This window comes from Mustela nivalis, assembly GCF_964662115.1.
Source record: "Mustela nivalis genome assembly, chromosome: 1".
NCBI classification, from domain to species: Eukaryota; Metazoa; Chordata; class Mammalia; order Carnivora; family Mustelidae; genus Mustela; species Mustela nivalis.
In genome coordinates this window covers 155410664-155430072 of record NC_139020.1, presented here as the reverse complement: position 1 = coordinate 155430072, position 19409 = coordinate 155410664, and the positions used below count along the sequence as shown (strand labels likewise).

The window sequence follows — 19409 nt, the reverse complement described above, 5'->3', positions numbered from 1 at the left end:
AGTGAGAGACGAGCAGCTTGGGTGGCTAGGCCGGAGATCCCAACTTCAGCCGTTCCCCTGAGGAGATGCCTCGAGTGCACCTTTTTTTAAAACAGTGCCCCCAATGCTCCACCCACCTCTGCTTCAAATCTTAAACCAACACGGCCGACACTGCTCTGTCAATCGAGCTGATCATGTGTCTTTTTCTTGTCAGGAAAAAAAAAGCCACCAGCACATTCACCCTTTGTGTGTGCATTTTAATCTCTATGTCCTTTTTCCAAGAATCTCCCTGGGGTAAATAGGAACTTTAGGGTGGGCTGCAGAGCCCGTCCAGAAAGGGTCTCACCAATAGATGGAAGAGACCCAGCACTCCTTAGAGCCTCCCTAAAAGCAGAAGTACACCCACAGGTAACAGACGTGGGAACCATAATGACACCACATGTAACTTGCTGAGCATCGACACGAAAAAATGGAGCTATGGTCCCCAAGTGCACTTACCTGGTCCTGGCACAAAAGTTCAATTTTCTCCTCTGCCAAAATAGCAATATCCTCTTCTTTTTCCTGTTCTCCTGGTTTTTCATTATTAGAAGAGCTAGTGGTTTGCGACTCATTATCCAAGTTGATGATTTTCTCATAAACGTGTTCCATTACTTTCCGGACCTGGAGCATGTCACTAGCAGAGAGTCTGTCTCTGTAAGAAGCAAGGGCAGATTGTGCCATCAGGAATCACTGGATGTTATCTCTTAATATTTTTTGGTGTTCCATTGGATAAAGACAAAACATAGCACGGAAGCAAATCAAGAAGAATGTTTAGGTCATTGCCTTAATCCAGTTTTAGAATTGCCAACACATTTCCATTGTGTTCCCCCAAAGACACAGATTACATGTAAGTGAAATTAAATGCATGTTCTTAAAACTTAATAGCCTGCTGGGTTTTATTCCCTTAAAGACGATCCTAGAGGATGGGCAAACTAAATGTTCCAGGGAGGGAAGGCAGCCCACCATGTTTACCAGGCTCCCATTTCCCAGGTGCTCATTTCTCCTGTGGCTCCTGGCCCTAGAGCCAAGACCTCCTGCCTAAACTCTAGGCCACAAGCCCAACAGCTGGCTGGGTATCTCCAGAAGGATGTCCCATGGGCACCTCAAACTCTACATGTCCCCAATCAGATTCATCAATTTCCTCACCCCAAAACCTACTTCTCTTGTATCACTGACGTCAGTTCAAAATGGCCTACCCAAGTAGCTTGGGCTCAAAGTCTGAAAGCCATCTTGACCTTCAGTCACTAAATCTGGTTGAAGTGCTATCTAGGACTTGCTTTAAAATGATGTGGGGTGTGTATGTGTGTGTAGGTGGGTCGGAGGGAGAGGCAGAGGTGAAGGAAAATGCTTAGGCATGTGTTGATGACCCTGAAGCTGTTTGAGGGGATAACGGGGGTTCATGCCCCTGATCTCGTTTGTATATGTCTAGAAATGCCCCTAACAGATTTTACTTGCTCAGATACACGTCCACAAGACCTTAAATTTCCTTTCCCAGTTCTGGAGTCTCTGCTGCAGCTACGCCGGTCCTTGCTAATTTTCAGGATCCTGTGTATGCTCCTACTTCCAAATCCTCAAACCATTTCCTGGACGTGGAATACCTCTCTTTTGAAATTCTATCCATTTCTTACATGTCCAGCTCAAATTCCATGTCCTTCAAGAAGACTTTCTGGAAGCTCCAGCCCACAATTCATTTCTTTCCCCTAATCCCATGATTCCCTAAGTATCCATAAACGTAATTTTTATATACACATTGTGTCCTAAACTATGCTATGGCAAGAGAAAAAAAACCAAGTCTTATACTTTTGAACATCTGTGGCCTACCACCGGAGGTATTTGGTAAACGCTCAACTGTATAAGCTTTCAGAATCACAAAACCTGCTTTAGTTATCCTTTACTATGAAAGCAATCATAAAGAAGAAGAGAGTGCTGGCCATTAATGAGATCAAGGCATTATGTAACACTGCATTTACTTACTTTTTTAGGGTTTTTGCTCCCGAAGATGCATGAGGTTGGAGGTAGAAAGGAATTTTGTTGAATTTGGGCATATTCTTCTGAAATATTGAAAGTAAAAAGAAAGGTATGATCATTTTGATCAGCCAATGAATGAAAATGATGTCAACAGAAAAACATGATTTGCAAGTTATTTTACAATTAAAACTGACTTTCTATGAAATGTAGAGTAAGATATCAAATTATCCTTGTCAGCCTTAGTGAAAATGTATCAGGAAAGTATCATGTTTAGTTTTGTAATAAAAGATATGTGAGACAAATGATAGGTCAGTGTCATTATGATGCTGAATAATAATTCAAGGTATTAAAGGGAAATAAGCTTTAACTCTTAAAGCTCTCAAAATAAAAATCTCAATTCCACACTTAAATACTAGGGCTGATACCTAAGGGCCCAAACAAAAAGTTCAGTGTCTTGAGAGAAACCCACAACATTCTACTGTACACTCTGGCCTGGTGAGACCCACCATCCAAATGAAAAGGTCACTTAGGTCCTCCCATTTTCTCTCCCTCTGACCTCAGGTCTGAGGTTTTAAGCAAGAGTAGAAACTTCAGCCAACCATCAAGATGACTATCATGAAGCAAACCACATACTTAGATAAAGAATAAATTTAACTGGTCATCTTTTCTCTGGGTATTAATCCCCTCTGAGCCTCCATGTCATATCCTGTCTGGATGTCTCCTCTCAGGAATAAGCCACAGGCCTAAAGTCAGCAATGTATCCCAGGTGACTTTCACACTCAAAGGAAGCAGTGGTTTATGGGAATCTTGGACTTAGAGAAGAGCACAGAATATCCATCAGGTGTCACACTAGCTTTAGGTTCTTGGAGGTATATCTGGGACAGAAAAAAAATTTTCTGAAAGTTCTATAGAGGTTAAATCTCTTTTCATATGGCTTTAGGAATATATAAAACAGGTCAACAGCACATAAGAGAGTGTAGAAACAGATCCATGTGTATACAGAAATTTAGTATACGATAAAGATAGCATTTCAAATTAGTAGGAAAAGGATAGAGCACTCCAAAAAATTGTTTTGGCACAGCGGCTAACCATCTGGAGAAAGTTAGCATCCTACTTCACACAAAACAGAATAAATTCTAATAGGTTACAGATCTAGACATACACAATGATCACAGACGTACCAGAGGAGAAATACATTTTTGCTACTTTGGACAGGAAATACCAAAGCAAGACATGAAACTCAGAGCCATAAAAGATCAATCTGATTACAAAAATTCAAACTTTTTGCCAGGCAAAAGACACCAGCCACGAACAAAGTAAAACTTTGGTTGAGAGACACATATAATAGTAGAAGGGTTAATATTTAATAGGACAAAATCCTACAAATCAGTAAAAAACAAATCACCCAACAGAAAAATGAGTACACTCACAGAAGAAATACAAATGGCCAGTATGAAAAGATGCCTAACCTCACTACATGTGAAAAAACAACACTCCACATTAAAACAATGAGATATTTGCCATCTTTTAGCAAAGACTGAAAAGTAACCAGTGTCGGTGAGTGTGGTAAACAGGCACTCATAGTGTTGGTGAGAGTGTACGCTGCTAGAGCTTTTGTGGGGGGCAATTTGGCAGTTATCTATCAAAATTGAAAACGTGCATACCCTTTGATCCAGCAATTCCACTTCTAGGAATTTATCCTAAAAAGTACACAAAGATACATGTACAAGGATGTTTACTGAAGCATTGCTCGTAACAGAAAACACTGGAAACAACCTTAATGTCCATCAATAGGGGACCATTTAAATAAATTATGATACATTTATACAAAGACATATTATGTAGTCATTAAAGAGGAATGAATGACCTACATGTACAGACATGAAAAGATGTCCAAGATACATTTTTAAGTGAAAAACCAAACCAAACCAAGTTGCAGAACAGTATGTATAACAGATTTTGTGCAAAATAATGAACTGCGTGTATTTGTGTGTTTGTACACACACATAGGTGCATGCACACACACCTCAGTAGTATCTGCTTGTGTATGCACAGAAAAAGGTCCTGAAGGTTATGGCCTGAACTATGACTACTTATCTCCTCTAGGGAGAAGGACAGGAGTGAGCGGAAGAGAGGAATGACTGGGAAAGAGATGGGCATTTCATTCGATTCATTTATTTTCTTTTTCTTTTTCCTTTTTTTTTTTTAGTGTTTTTGTTTGTTTTTAAAGATTTTATTTATTTGACAGAGATTACAGGTAGGCAGAGAGGCAGTCAGAGAGAGGAGGAAGCAGGCTCCCTGCTGAGCAGAGAGTCCGATGTGGGGCTCGATCTCAAGACCCTGGGATCATGACCCGAGCTGAAGGCAGAGGCCTTAACCCACTGAGCCACCCAGGCGCCCCGATTCATTTATTTTCTTTAATAAGCACATATTACAGTTATAACTGAATCCAACTAGGATATAAACAGTACATAACTAATTACCAGTACTTCTTCTGCAACTTTGGGACTGCAGGGAAGCTGAGGAGGGTTCCCCTTGGCAGCCTAGTTTTTACTAACGTTATGACTATACAGTCTAAAGCTGCTCTTAATCTCCTTTGTGTTTGGACAGAACAAAAGGGCAAAACAGGAGTGGAGGACACTTACATCCACAGTGATGTCAATTACCCATTGTGGCACTGTCTCATTAAGAAGCATCGACTCAGTCTCACCCCCGGAGTCTCGGCAGAGCAGCCTAAACATAACCCGTCAGGTAGTCAGTGACACAGCAGCACAAATGACAAACCACAGTCAACAAACATTAGTGGGAGGGACCCTAGCGTCCATTCGGGATGAGCCCCACTTGACAGCTGAGGCGATGGAGTGCAGCCAGGCAGTATGGCTCACTCGGCTAAGCGGGGCGGCAGGTGCTAACACTCAGGCCCCCGCATCCTTGAGGCCATGCATATACTAGAGCTGCTTCTCTGAGTCCTCGGGTGATGATAGGAATGCTGGCTGTAGGCAAAATACTCAAGAAACATCCCCTGCCAGGGCTGCAGTGCATGGCACAGGCCTCCACACATCATGGGGATCAGGACTGTTTTGGTCATCACACTCTCAGGAAACCACCGGAAAGCAAGAGAATTCTGAGCTTAGGGAAAGAGAATTCTGGCCTGCGTTTTTCTTACTTTTGGCCCTACAGAAGACTCTACTGAGCTCTCCCCTGTGATTCCAGCAGGGCCTGGCTGGCCACTTGAGGTGAAGCCAGTCCAGCTTCCCAGCATGGCCTCATGAAGAACTACCTCGTTCCTCAAGTCGCGCACCACTGAGCACAACAGTTCTCAGGAGCAGCCCAGCCCATCTTGTACTGACTGCCCAGCCTGAGGGAAGTTACCTTCTCTGATGCTATTCTATGAGCAGGGACTTCTGGGGATTTCCTGACCCCAACAGTCATGTCAGCTAAGTGAGAGAAAGTGACAGCTTTCTGTAGAAACCACCACAGAAGCTGCCTTAAAGCAAAGTATCGACCTCATTTTAACACAAGAGGCTCAGTTCTTAATTAGAACGTGGTCTAATAGCATCAGACACTTAACTATCTCATGGAGGTGGAAAAGCTTCTGAACCCCTTATACTCCTAGAACAAGTTATGACGTTTGAATCAGTACTTCTTAGCAAAGGGGATGATTTCTTAGGCAGGTCTCCAGCCCTCCACACTCATACCTGAACAGTGTGCGTCCTCCAGCTTCACCGAAGATCACAGGAGTGTGGGGGGGCACTTGAAAATATCCATTTCCCTTCTGTACTCGGTTCTCCTGCTCCCCATTTACTAGGAAAAGATGCAGATGACATCAGTATCCAGAACTAGTGCTAAAAACACAGATTGTAAACATTTTGTTTCTACAAGCTTCAAACATTGCCAAGTTTTCAAAGCTAAAAGTCTGATGAGTCAGCAGGGTCAGATAAAGGTGAAAAAAAATCAAAGTTAAATTTCTACAAAGAATAAGAAGTAAAGCAACTTGTAATGTACTTTATGGGAAATGACTATAATTTTAGAGAATTTTAAGAGAGAAGATTAATATTTGAGACTTGAAACAAGGAGAACTCTACTTCAGCCACAGGAAAGGGTAGGACAGCCTGTTTATAACTAGCAATATGCTTTTGTGTGTGTGTGTGTGTGCGCGTGTGTGCATGTGTGTGCATGTGTGGAACACCAAGCTCAGAAACATTTCTTGGGCGAGAAAAAAAATTTATGCTTAATGGCAGAGGTACTGGTGAAAAATAAAATCCTCAGTGAAGTCGACACCTCTTTTTTATTATTCTCTGTAGACTTCATTTCATTCTGCTTTCTCTGTAATCTTTTGACCAAGTACGGTGAAGCCCCACTCCAGTGCCACCTTGTTCCTAAAGGTATCCCTGGTGAATCTGGAAGCAACCTCACCCTCTGAGCCTACAGCACTTTCAGATCCTATCTTGGAGAAACAACCAATCTTCCCTCTGACCTTACCATGTTCTGTCTATTCTGAGGAGCTCTCTGCCCTATCACAATGTCAGTCCCTAAAGGATGCAGTCCATGCCCAATTATCTCTGTGCACCCCTGCCTGCAACTCCTACAGACGCCCGAACACCTGAGCTCCTCACCAAGTAGAATGTACACGACTCTTGAGAGTCCACTGGTTGTGGTGCTGGTACAGAAGATAACCACACAGGCACAAAACGGAGGCTTCTGTCTGAGAGGTGGAGCGGGGCGGCGGTGCGGGGGAGGGGGGCTCTGCCTTTACTGTGGCAGTTTGATTTTAAGGATGATCTGGGGTTTCCTCTAACTTTTCCTTACTCCCAAAACCAAACCCTTGATGCCAGGGGTGCTGACTGTACTTCTGGTTTTTTACCTTTACTGTCTATTTAGTGGGCGTCTAAAGGCACCCTGTCTGTCATGTTGCAGATGGAGAGGGATGAGCCAAGAACTGGAAACGACATGCCCACAGCGACACAGCTGATAAACAGCAGAGCCCACACTAAAACTTAGCTTTTTCAAGCTTCTGTGGAAAGACTTTTCCATTGAGTTTCTCTGGCTCCGGGCCCACTGTACATCTGATGGGGAGGGGAATGGGCCGGGTGACATAAAAGAAAAGTCACCATGGGTGGGGTCAGTGCCCTCTCTGACAGGGACAACAGAAGAATGGCTTGAAGGGAAGCATGCCATCCTTGCACAAGAGATTTTAACTCCAGAAATCATTTTGGATGAGTTGGTTGGCCAGAATGAATCTCTACTAGGAGGTCCTCATCATTGCTGACCACCACAAGTGGGCCATCTTCAGCAGAATCTTCAGAGAACTCAGAGATTCATTCATATTCAGCAGAGTAAGTCTTTGGTAGGTGTGACTCAAAGACTCTTTGACTGGCTGTAACATACTGTAACATATGAGCTGTGAAAGTTTAAGTTCTTTTTCTTCCCTTTTTTCAATCAAACTGAACCAAATTTGTAAATTCAAAACATGTTCTCTGCAGCCCAGAGCAAGTTGCTGCCACTGCCTGTGGCACACACAGCTTTACAATGTCCTCTGTGACATTAATTCTTACACATACTTGTTCACTTATCCTGACACTTCTGAGTTGGAATTTGATCTTCTGAAATGTTTAGAGACAAGATCAGGTAGATCATCAGACTCAGTAATGTCTGTTTCAGGCCAATGTGAGCCATGACAAGATAAGGACTGAAACGGCTTTCGATGCAGCTCATTAGCTGTTTCTGGAGGTTAAGTCCCCCAGGCCCATAGCTACTCTCAGAAATACCTTTGGAAGAAGGCTGCCAAGCTGCTTGCTATTAAGGGCAAAGGTCATTTGAATATGTAGGGATTTTTTAACCCCTCCTGAGCAGCATCACTGAGTGAAAGTGCTCTTGGAATCTCAGTTAAGACTGCTCTTTGATATGTGGAAAGGAGAGGGATAAACTGGGCACATCCCGAGTTATTTATTATGTTATGACTTAACAAATGCTTTTTAAAGTTTCTTAAACATTCCTGGAATAACAAACACTCCAAGTATCCTAAACTTCTGAGTAATTTTAAATCAATTATCCTGATACAAAAACACTAACCATGGTTTACTTCATTTTCTTCTTCATCCATTGGATTCACATGTGTTCTAGGCCAATATTCTAGCAGTGCCTGGAGTAAAAGTCCTCCTAAGTTCACTGCAAAAGAGTTAATTAAGATGAAAAGAAATGAAAAACATTTATTAGTTTTAGCCTAAAAACAGAGGGAAAGGAATAAAAATTATATTTCCACATATTCTGATATTAAATTCTAAACCCAATGCCAATGGTGTTTAAAAGCAAGACTTGAAAGATTTTGCATCTATTAAAATTTATCTTAGAATGTTTTAAGAAGTAGTAACATGGAGCAAATAGACATTCTATCTGGTTGTTCAGATATAGACATTCATTAAAAATGAACAAATAAAAACAGGAAATTACACTCTTAAAGAAACTATTTCCATATAGAGTCATTAAAATTATATTTATATATATCAGGTATGTCTACATGCTACATTCGTAGAAGAATGCCAATCAAAGATATAATCAACAAAAAATAATTGACTCTCCTGAGTCTCTTCTCACAATACACAAAAATTAACTCAAAATAGATTAAACACTTGAATGTCAGACCTGAAACCATTAAACTTCTAGAAGAAAATATAGGCAAATAAATTCTTTGAGCTTGGTGACTGTTTGGATCTGACACCTAAAGCAAAAGTCAGTTAGTAGGACTACATCAAAATAAAAAGCTCCTGCACAGCAAAAGAAACATCAACAAAATGAAAAGACAACTTATGGAATAGGAGAAAATATTTGCAAATCATGTATCTGATAAGGGGTTAATATCCTAAATATATAAGGACTTCATAAGACAACTCAACAGCAAAAAAACAAGCAATACAATGAAAAAACGGGCAGAAAGGGGCGCCTAGCTCGCTCAGTCAGTGGAACATGCGACTTCATTTTAGAATTTTGAGTTTGAGCCCCATGTTGAATGCAGACATTATTTAAAAATAAAATCTTCCAGGGGTGCGTGGGTGGCTCAGTCGGTTAAGCATCTGCCTTCAGCTCAGGTTGTGGGATGGAGCCCTGCATCACACTTCCTGCTCAGCAAGGAGTTTGCTTCTCTCTCTTCTCTCTTTGCCCCTCCCCACTGCTCATTCTCTCTAATATATAAATTTAAAAAAAAATAAATAAATATAATATTATTAAAAAATGGGTAGAATATCTGAATAGACATTTTTCCAAAGAAGACATACAGATGGCCAAAAAGTATATGAAAAAATGCTCATGTCACTATCAGGTAAATGCAAATCAAAACCACAAGCTACACCTCACATGCTAGAACAGCTATTATCAAAAAGATAAATATAACAAGCGTTCAAGAAAATGTGGAGAAAAGGGAACCCTTGTGCACTGGTGGTGAAAATGTAAATTGGTGCAGCCACTGTGGAAAAAAGTACAAGAGTTCCTCAAAAAGCTTAAAAATAGAACTGCCATATTACCTAGCAATTCCATTTCTGGGTATTTATCCAAAGAAATGAAAACACTAACTTGAAAAGATATATGGACCTCCCATGTTCACTGCAGCTGCATTTACAATAGCCAAGATACGGAAACAACCAATGTTCACCAATGGATGAATGTATAAAGAAAAAACGTGATATGTACGTACAATGGAATGTTATTCATCCATAAAAAAGAACAAAATCCTGCTATTTGCAATAACTTATGTGGACACTGAAGGCTATGTGGAATAAGTTAGAGAGAGGAAGACAAATAGCATACGATTTCACTTAAATGTCGAATCTTAAAAAAAAAAACCCAAAAACCAAAACCAAAACTCATAGATACAGAGAATAGATTGGTGATTGCCGGAGGCAGGGGGTAGGGAAGTGGACAGAGTCAAAAGGTACAAACATCTAGTTATAACATGAATAAAGTCACAGGGGTACAGTGTACAACATGGTGACTACAGTTAATAATACTGTAACACGTATTTCAAAGTGGTTAAGAGTAGATCTCTAAAGTTCTCATTACAAGGGGAAAAGTGTGTGATTTTGTACTGTGATGATGAGTAGTAACTGGACTTGTGGTCATTTTGTAGTATATACAAATACTGAATCATGTTGTACATGTGAAACTGAACCTAATGTTATGTCAATTATATCTCAATTAAAAAAAAAAAAAAAAAAAAGGAAAACAACAGAATTGTTTCCCAGCTTCATTTTTCCTACCCTATCAGATTTCCAGAAAGGTTTAAGGGTAGAGAGTGTGTTGAGTGTTTAATTGTTAAAGCTAAACCACAGATTGTGAGAAAAATCAAGACCCCACAAAACATTTAAAATGGAACAGTATTTTCCATTTTCAAGAGAGAATATGATTTTTAAAAACGTCAAATATTGTTAAAAAAATAAAAGAGCAGATAGCAAAAAACAAATCGAAACAACAAAAAGAAAACCCAACTCAGCACAGATCCACCTTCTCTTTTGAAAGGAGGAAAGGAAGAAAGAACACTTAAACTCACATTTTGGATCTGACCCATCAGGGCTGCTGAAGCCAGCATCTTTTGCAGAAACCCAAGCAGCAAAACAATCACTCTCATCCAAAGTAATAGTCAACATCTGTAAAAAAAAAAAAACTGTAAGTGGCATTCCATTCCAATACATTTTCCAAATAAGCCTCTAAGGCCCTATTTATCTGTACTATTTGACTAAGGAGCTAAGCCACAGATTTAGAATGAAAATGTTTTATGTGATTCACTCCAACTACAATTTAATTTACTGAGATACCAAAAGGCATTTTTAAACTGCATTTTATAAGTATTTTTTTTTAAAGATTTTATTTATTTATTTATTTGACAGAGAGAGATCACAAGTAGGCAGAGAGGCAGGCAGAGAGAGAGAGGAGGAAGCAGGCTCCCCGCTGAGCAGAAAGCCCGATGTGGGGCTCGATCCCAGGACCCTGAGATCATGACCCGAGCTGAAGGCAGAGGCTTTAACCCACTGAGCCACCCAGGCGCCCCAGCATTTTGTAAGTATTAACATGAGAAATTTACTGTCTTCACACTTAAACACATACAACTCTGTAACTAATAAACCTTCTTTTTAGCTGTATCAGAAACTTTCAACTATTCCCAATTGTACAAATATCAGCTGCTAACTTACCCCTGTTTTTAAGTCTACTGAGAACCAATTTGGCACATATACCATCTTAAATCTTTTCTTAATTTCATCTTCAAAATCCACTTTGCCCAGGTCTTCAACTTTACATGCCTACACAGCAAAAAAGTATAATAATTATCAATATTAAGTGATGAACGATTCTGACTTAGGTATTCCAAATTTTACACATTTTCACACCTGTCTAAAAAAAATAGAGTCTAAAACATCCTGGACAACATCCACATCCACATGGATAATACACAGGGCATGCTGGCCTCTCAAATCCTTGCCAATATTCCCACCATAAACGTATGGTCTGCAGCCTCATCACTGCTGCCACCTGGGGTTTCTTCTGTTTCCAAAATCAGTTCCCCACGACACCCCAGTTAAATCTTACCCTCCTCCTGTTTGGCCTTGTCACCTCCCTCACTGTGCCTCAGCACAGGACAAACCTCCACTCCTCCAAATTAGAGAAGCCTTGACAAAATCCCCTTAACTCGGTACTACTATTCTTCCCACTGTGAGGGAAAAAGTGCCCCTTGTTGCTGTGCTCCAGATCCCCTCACTTCTTGGGGAATCTACCCTCTCATGTCTCTCCCAGCTTCTCCCTGTAAGCAGCAAACACACTCCCATTACTCCCATCTCAAAAATACCTGAGAACACCAAAACAAACCTTTGCTGACCCTCCCATCCCTCTATCCTCTTCCTGCCCACCTCCCCAAAGTCAAATTTCATCCACGATTGCTCCACTACCTCCCAATCACTCCACAATCCACTCTATCAGGGCTCTAAGGACTCCCTCAAGACTGCTGTCCGCCCACCCCTCTGCCCCAACACCATCCTTCCTACTGGTTAAATCCCAGGCACATTACATTCCAAACTGGACATAAACTCTCTGTAGGTCAGCTAGCACAAGCCCTTTCAGGAAATGCTTGCTTAGTTCTTGACCTGCCATTCATTGGCTCTTGGTTTTCCAACCCCTTTTTATTATATACCTCTGTGGTTTTCTCTTTTCTAACAGTTCCCTAAAGGGTGATGGCTGGTTTCTTCTCTCTTCAGTACTGATATATCCCTTGGAAACTCTGATGTTCCCATTGCTTCAGTTATAATCTACCAGCTGCTGACCGCTGAGCCTGTCTCTCCGGCCCAGCTCTTTTACTGGTGTGTGAGGACCTATCTATCTAGACATTCACATAAATTCAAACTCACTGTCTTGTTCATCGTGTTCTCCCTTTCCCAACAATCCATTTTCCCTCTTACATCACCTCCCCCAGCCCATAACTTCCACTTACCAAACTATCTGACCCAGGAACCTGGGACTCACTCTGCTTCTTTGTTTATACACCCTTTTATTCAAGCTCCCCCTTATCCACAGGTCTCAATACCTTCCTCATGATTGTTTTTTTCCATCCTAGTCCAGATAAATATCTGATCTCTCACCTGCATCAGTGTAACATCCTCTTAACTATTATGCTCCAGGCACTATGATAACTACTTCTCGAACATCTCCTTAACCTCACCAAGAAATAGGTGCCACCCACATTATAGGAATAAAGATAGAGGTATAGAGAGGTTCAGCATGTTCCAGAGATCATTTGGCTAGTAGCTAGCAGAACCAAGATTAGAATGCAACTCTCTCACTCTGAGCCTATATTCCTAAATACTCCCGACTCCCTACTTCTGTTTAATGTCATGTCCATCACTCCCAGTCACTTGATCTTGACACTTCAGGGCCTAGTGTCTGGGTACTGAAAGGTGTTGGAGACACAAAAAATGCCAATTATGGATCATGCCAGGTAAGTGCCCCATCTAAGCAGAGCTACCTCCCAGACAGCAGGACTCTACCAAGGCTTTGGCTAATCTGCCCGAGAGAAAGAACATCAGATCCACAGGCAGAAAATCAGTCAGCCCACCATGAAAGAGCAGCTTGGCCCAGTTAGATTCTGTTATGTTCTGGAGAGCATCAGGTCAGGTGCTGGGCAGCATGAGAAGTCCAGCCACAGACCAGAACGAAGGCCGCGTCAGTGGGAGAGTAGCTAAGTTCCTGCTGACCAGGTCCTCAGGACTGCTCTGGACCCTCCCAGTCTCCACAGGACCCCTCTCTGAAACAAACATGAGTCTTTGGTCCTGAGAAGTGTATCTCTATCCTAAGCGAAACCAGTTGGACTTTGGGGTTTGCTGCAATTTCATTTTCCACTCAACTATGCTCTTACTCTGCAACCATGCTCACCAGGCAACTGCTTCATTATGTGACTTCCCATACCCATGCCCATGGGGAGGGAAAGTGTCAGGCAGGCCAAGGTTTCTATTCAGACAGTCCCTTCTTCTCAGAAAGCAAGCTGTTTATTTTATTCTTTAGATCCAGACATTTCTTCTAACCAGGAGCCTAACCAAAACCTCAGAGCTTTTCAATTCTTCCTTATCATGTTTCCAACATCTGTCTCTTCCTTTAGATCCCCAAGTCATTATGCTGAAGACACGGCCTTCCAGCTTCTTCCCCATCGCACAGACCACTGTTGCTCTGGGCATGGGATTCTTCCCGCTCCAGTACAATCTTAGATTTAGATTCTTTAGGGAACAGCAAAGAAGGCCAACCATGGGGCCTGTATTCAAGACTCTCTGGGAAATTACTTGAATGGCACCTTCCACCCCTACACCCCTACTGCTTCCCCCCAACATTCCCTCTAGTCTCCAATTACACAAAAGTCAAAGTCACTGAATGAGCACCACCTTCCCTCCTGTGCCTTTGTCACTCACTTCCTCTTCCTAAAATGCCTTACCATTAGTCATCTGCTGGAGTTCTTTAAGACATTCTTCAAATGATTTCTCCACCACGAAGACGCTCGCCTGATTTCTCTACTTGTGTAATTGCCCTTGTCCATAAACTACCCTGTAATTTCGTCTTTTTATCTGTAAGGTTTCCCATTTCCCTACCTCTGTCCCTATCAGAGGGGATCACGGTACAGACTTTCTGTTATCTGACTCTCAACACAGCTCTCTGCACACAATATTCATTCAATTCAGGAAATAATACGTAATATATACAACAAATATACTATCACCACCAAGAAAAGCAAACTCTTCAACTTGCCTATAAATTTTTAAAAAAGATTTTATTTGAGAGAGAGAGATCGAGAAAGAGCATGAGCAGGGAAGAGAGAGAGAAGCAGGCTCCCCACTGAGCAGTGAGCCTGATGTGAACCCTGGGAGCATGACCTAAGCCCAAAGCAGATTCTTTTTTTTTTTTTTTTAAGATTTTATTTATTTTTTTGACAGAGAGAGATCACAAGTAGGCAGAGAGGCAGGCAGAGAGAGAGGGGGAAGCAGGCTCCCTGCTGAGCAGAGAGCAGAGAGCCCAATGTGGGGCTTGATCCCAGGACGCTGGGATCATGACCTGAGCCGAAAGCAGAGGCCTTAACCCACTGAGCCACCCAGGCACCCCCCAAAGCAGATTCTTAACTGAATGAGCCACCCAGGCGCCCTGCCTATAAATTCTTTAGTGCTATTTAGAATGTGGCTGAATGGCTTAAAACATCTAACTATCCCACAGGTCAGCGTAACATGACCCAGAGTTGTAACTTACACTCACAGTGATGTCTATAAACCCTAAGAAATGGCTAAACTTATTTTGTGCACTGTAAGGATTCTCATCCTGGGGTGATTTTGTATGCTGCTTCTTCCTTCCTCCCCCTAAACATTTAGCAATATCTGGAGAGAGTTTTGGCTATCACAACTGAAGCTGCAGTGGAAGGGAAGGTGGTTACTGGCACCTGCTGGGTAGCAGCTGAGGGTGGTGCTAAGCACCCTATCATGCACAGGACAGATCCCACTCTATCCTGGCCCCTTCAACAAAGACTTACTTGGCCCAAAATGTCAATAATGTCAAGGATGAGGAAATGTGATATATTTACTTTAAGGTAAGGCAGCAAATAACACAGCAGAAATGGTTCCACCAAAATTTTAGGTGCTTTTAAGATAAACCATGGCCTCAAAAAAAAAAAAAGATAAACTATGGTCTCATCTAAATATTTGTATAAAAAAGTATCCACCCTCCAAAAAAAGTATTATTGCAGTCTAATCTTAATTTTGTACTTATTACTTTGGTTATTTCATATATATATATTTTATAACAAAAAATAAAGGGGATATATGACCCAATTATCTATATTTAATACAAAAAGTTACTCACCTTCAATACATCCCAATATGCCACATTATTATTGGTATCTTTGGTTAATATATGTCTCTTGTCATTAAGAATGTGACACTGAATAATACTCGCACCCCCTAAAGGAAAAAAACCCACACAATTAGGAAAATAATTCCGTTTAAATTCACCATATGGCAGTAATTACTCATTGGCATGTAACAAAAGAAATCATACAATCTACCACAAAGGAGAAGGAGAGTCAAAAGATACACATACAGTTTTACATATATATATGGCTGTTTAAGGCGAACCTAAGAAAAATTGTCTGGTTTTATTTTATTTTTTTAAAAAGATTTTATTTATTTATTTGTCAGAGAGAGCCAGATCACAAGTAGGCAGAGCAACAGGCAGAGAGAGAGGGAGAAGCAGGCTCCCTGCTGAGCAGAGAGCCTGATGCAGGGCTCAATCCCAGGACCCTGAGACCATGACCTGAGCCGAAGGCAGAGGCTTAACCCACTGAGCCACCCAGGTGCCCCCCAAACTGTCTGATTTTAAAAAACAGATTATAGATGAAAAAAGTCCCTCCTTCGAGGGGCTTCCAGTGGAAAACTGTTAAGGGCAAACAGTTTTAACCACTGGGAAAAGTTCAAGTGATAACAGCAGATGTCTGGATCAGTCCCATCTCTAACTCTGCCTCCTGCATGCACATGTGATTCTTGAGGCATCAGCATGAACACAGAACTGTGATGAACACCTGTTCAGCGTTCTATTCCTCACTCGGGTGTTTCAAGTCAGAGGTGCCACTTCCAGCTGAAGCACAGAGAAGTCGGGGACCAGATCTGACTTGTGCCAAAAGATAACATTCAACCCTCTATATTTTACAAAGTGGTTCTTAGCCCGCCACAGACCACAACTATTCTGATGCTGGGCAAAAAGTTTACTTCAAGAAGTCTGCTTTTTAAAGTCACTAGCATTTAAAGAATATTTTTCTTCTATTAAAAATAAACCAATACACTCTGTCTTCTATTGACATCAGAATTACACTGAAAGGAAGGCTGCCTCCTTTATTTTTGTCAATCTCTTAATAACTATAATTAGCCTCGGTAAAAGATATAATACCTTCCACCTTCCTTACTCACCTTTAATAACCTGGTCAGGCTGCGTACAAAGTGGTGTTATAGGATTTGTACAGTCATTGTCATAATCTCCAGAGGCTCTAAAATTATGAATTCCCTTCAAGGTCTAAAGGAACAAAATTCATTTTTTAATCATTTTATGCTTTCTAAGCTTTGCCAATCTGTTAAAAGTGGCAAGAAAAACAAAGGACAAATGAGAAAAACCAAAACAGTAACATCAACCAAAAAATACTTAATCATAAAGTGTAATTATCTACCACAACTTCAAGAAACAAACCAAGGATTAAGATGGGAATATTAATACTATCTTTTTGGAAGGAAAAGTAGGCATTCTTCCAGGTAAAGTTATATTGATCTCACACTGGGACAATGAAATTTAGACAAGATATATAACATTTTTTACAAGTACTGAGAAAGCTGAGAAAGGCCACTTGATTGGTGTATAAACAGAAAAAAATGGGAACATATAGTCTCTCTTTTGTTATCCATATATAGTTGAGTAAGCAAGAAAACTTAAATCTTCTTTAATGAATATTTAAGAATTAAAAGCACTTTAAATAATGACCTCTTTGGTTATCCTCTATTTCTATCCCTGCTCTTCATGCTATGAGGAAAAAAGGAATGAATTTGAAAGCACAATTTTTCTATTTTCTCTTACATTTGGAAGAACAGAAACCTAACAGTGTCCCTGCCATGTTGGTATGGTATTCCCTGCTATCCAAAAGTTAAGCACTTGTATGAAGTCTTTTATAAGCCAAGACAGTGTAAAGACAAAGAAGCAATCACCATTTTATAAAAGCAAAAATTCTCTTCTGATTTCTTCTGGTTAGAGACAATGGGTAATCATAATGGTGGGAAGCGAACTTTCAGATAGTGGGGAAAACCTGGACCTGGGCTGCCTGTTTTCAAAGGCAGTTTTGTGAGCTCAGATGTTGTACTAACATTTACTGGTTTTATCAGGCAACAGTGCCTACTCTAGGCACACCAAATGTCTATCTTGGCTCCTGACAAAGAAGTCAGAAGCTTCATTTGGACTGTTATCTTAATTTTAGTACAATCCTTCAGAGCACTCACAGAGGCTTTCAGATTTTTGCACTGTTCAAAAGCATGCCGAGAGTCAGGTTCATCTTGAGCATTTACTACTGGTATCTGGCAGGTCTGCGATAACAAACCACATGTTTACAAACCTCTGTCAGGGATACAGCGGTTCCCTTACCCATTTATTTACTGTAGACTTAGTCGTGGCAACCCAGATTGCGGGAGGGGGATCAGCTGATCTATCAAGCTCCATCTGAAAACAAAGCACAAAAACACCACTCTGTGGAATGCAGACTCTCCTGAGCTGCCGGGACTAGCTACCTATTATTAAACATCAACTCCTTCATTCCATGTTTGTATGCTGACTGTATGCTGACTACACCGTGGCAAGCGGTAAAAGCTAGGGTTGCACAGAATAATGAGGGAGTGTCTCTGCTAAAGGAAAAATGGCCTTTACAAATATAATAGGGGTGGACTTTTCACCAAAAACAGTGGCTGAAAGTTTCAGCATAATTTTAAATTAAATAATTAGGGGATCCAAATAGGTACTATCAAAGGGTGACTTACCATAATTTTGTTTTTGTTACTCTTGTATTTTGTATTTTTTTTTTTTTAGTAACAAGGAAGTAGGTCTCCTTTTCTCTTTGAAAATGTTTGTAGCAAAAAAAATCTCAACATAGCAAAAGTGACAAGTACCCACATAATTCACCTCCCTCACCTAAGAATAGTATATCTCTGTACTGTGTACCTTCTGTATTTTTAAAATAGAACACACAGAAATACGTCCCTACACCCATGCATATAGACAGCATGCACATGAAATCACTCTATGGTCAGTCATCCACTATTCTTCTTGTGCCAGGAAATTGAAGGTTGGGAGTAGTGGGATAGGTAGACTCCTAGCAAGTAGGAATCCTCTTTATTTCAAAGTGATGTTTCTTCTAACACACAGTTATGGCACCACTACGTTTTTGCACCTTTTTCTCCACAGCCAAGAGATCCTGGCAGCTGCAGGACTCACACGCAGTGTCTCTTCTCCCTGTTGTTGGCCCCAGCAGCCTGCTTCCTGCACAGGCTCTTGATTTCAGCATCAACTCACCTGCTTCCCTAGATTACTGGTTTTGTCCTCCAGGGGCGACACCTATGTTGAAGAGCTATACTCGGCCAGGATGTGTGCGCTCCTAGGCCACAAGCACCGCCTCAATGGTCTCATTCGATCTCTATTCCTTTTTTCAGCCCTTCCTTTTATACTGTGGTCTGAGTTTCAGGGGTCTTTTAGTTCCATGGGTATCCGCAGTTCTGTTTCTTGCTTTTCTTGTTTTTGGATGACTTCTGTGAGAAGGAAGTAGTGCTGTCCTTATGCCTCCATTTTAAATCTGGAAATCTCTTTACTATGGTTTTAATGTGTAGTTCTGAGATTATCAGGGAAACTGAGCAACTTGTCATACGATGACAAGACCATTTTGCAGTCCAGGCATCACTTTCAGCAGGTGTCAATGTGGACGGCTTCTGGAGTACCCTTTCACCCTGACTGATTGGCAATCAGGACTACTTTGAGGCAGTCACGGTTTGAAGTATGAACTGGCTTGTTCTCTCTTCTGGAGCAACTCTTCCACATCCTCCTTCTTGGGCAGTGGACATACTTGTGCTTTCCCGTTATCTGCTCATAGATACCTGAACTTGTCACATCCCTCCACTAAGGACAGGTTAGAAAGGCCAACTGAGCTCAGGAGCAATGTGGGCCAATTGCACTAGGATTCGCCAGTGGGACAGCTACATGTCACTGAGGTACAAAAGAAGTCACAATTTCTTCTGTAAGTGACTAACGAAAATTAAAATACTTGTTTTTACAAATCCACAGCTGATTCATGTTTTCATACAGATTTTGCCAGATTGCTAGTACATGTAACAATCTTAACCACT

At 41.1% G+C, this 19409-nt stretch overlaps 1 protein-coding gene across 7 annotated transcripts in view; it reads right to left on the bottom strand.

Annotated features, from left to right (window-relative positions):
• WDR48 (WD repeat domain 48) overlaps window positions 1-19409 on the bottom strand; it is a 54340-nt gene that overhangs the window by 2218 nt on the left and 32713 nt on the right. For all 7 annotated transcript variants that reach the window (XM_082746278.1, XM_082746280.1, XM_082746281.1 and 4 more), the window contains 10 exons: window positions 17665-17739; window positions 16452-16554; window positions 15352-15449; window positions 11166-11273; window positions 10526-10622; window positions 8059-8154; window positions 5685-5790; window positions 4632-4719; window positions 1993-2069; window positions 478-670 (listed from right to left, as the gene is read on the bottom strand). In XM_082746278.1, coding sequence (XP_082602404.1) covers window positions 478-670; window positions 1993-2069; window positions 4632-4719; window positions 5685-5790; window positions 8059-8154; window positions 10526-10622; window positions 11166-11273; window positions 15352-15449; window positions 16452-16554; window positions 17665-17739 — 1041 coding nt within the window. The remainder of the gene's footprint in view (window positions 1-477; window positions 671-1992; window positions 2070-4631; window positions 4720-5684; window positions 5791-8058; window positions 8155-10525; window positions 10623-11165; window positions 11274-15351; window positions 15450-16451; window positions 16555-17664; window positions 17740-19409) is intronic.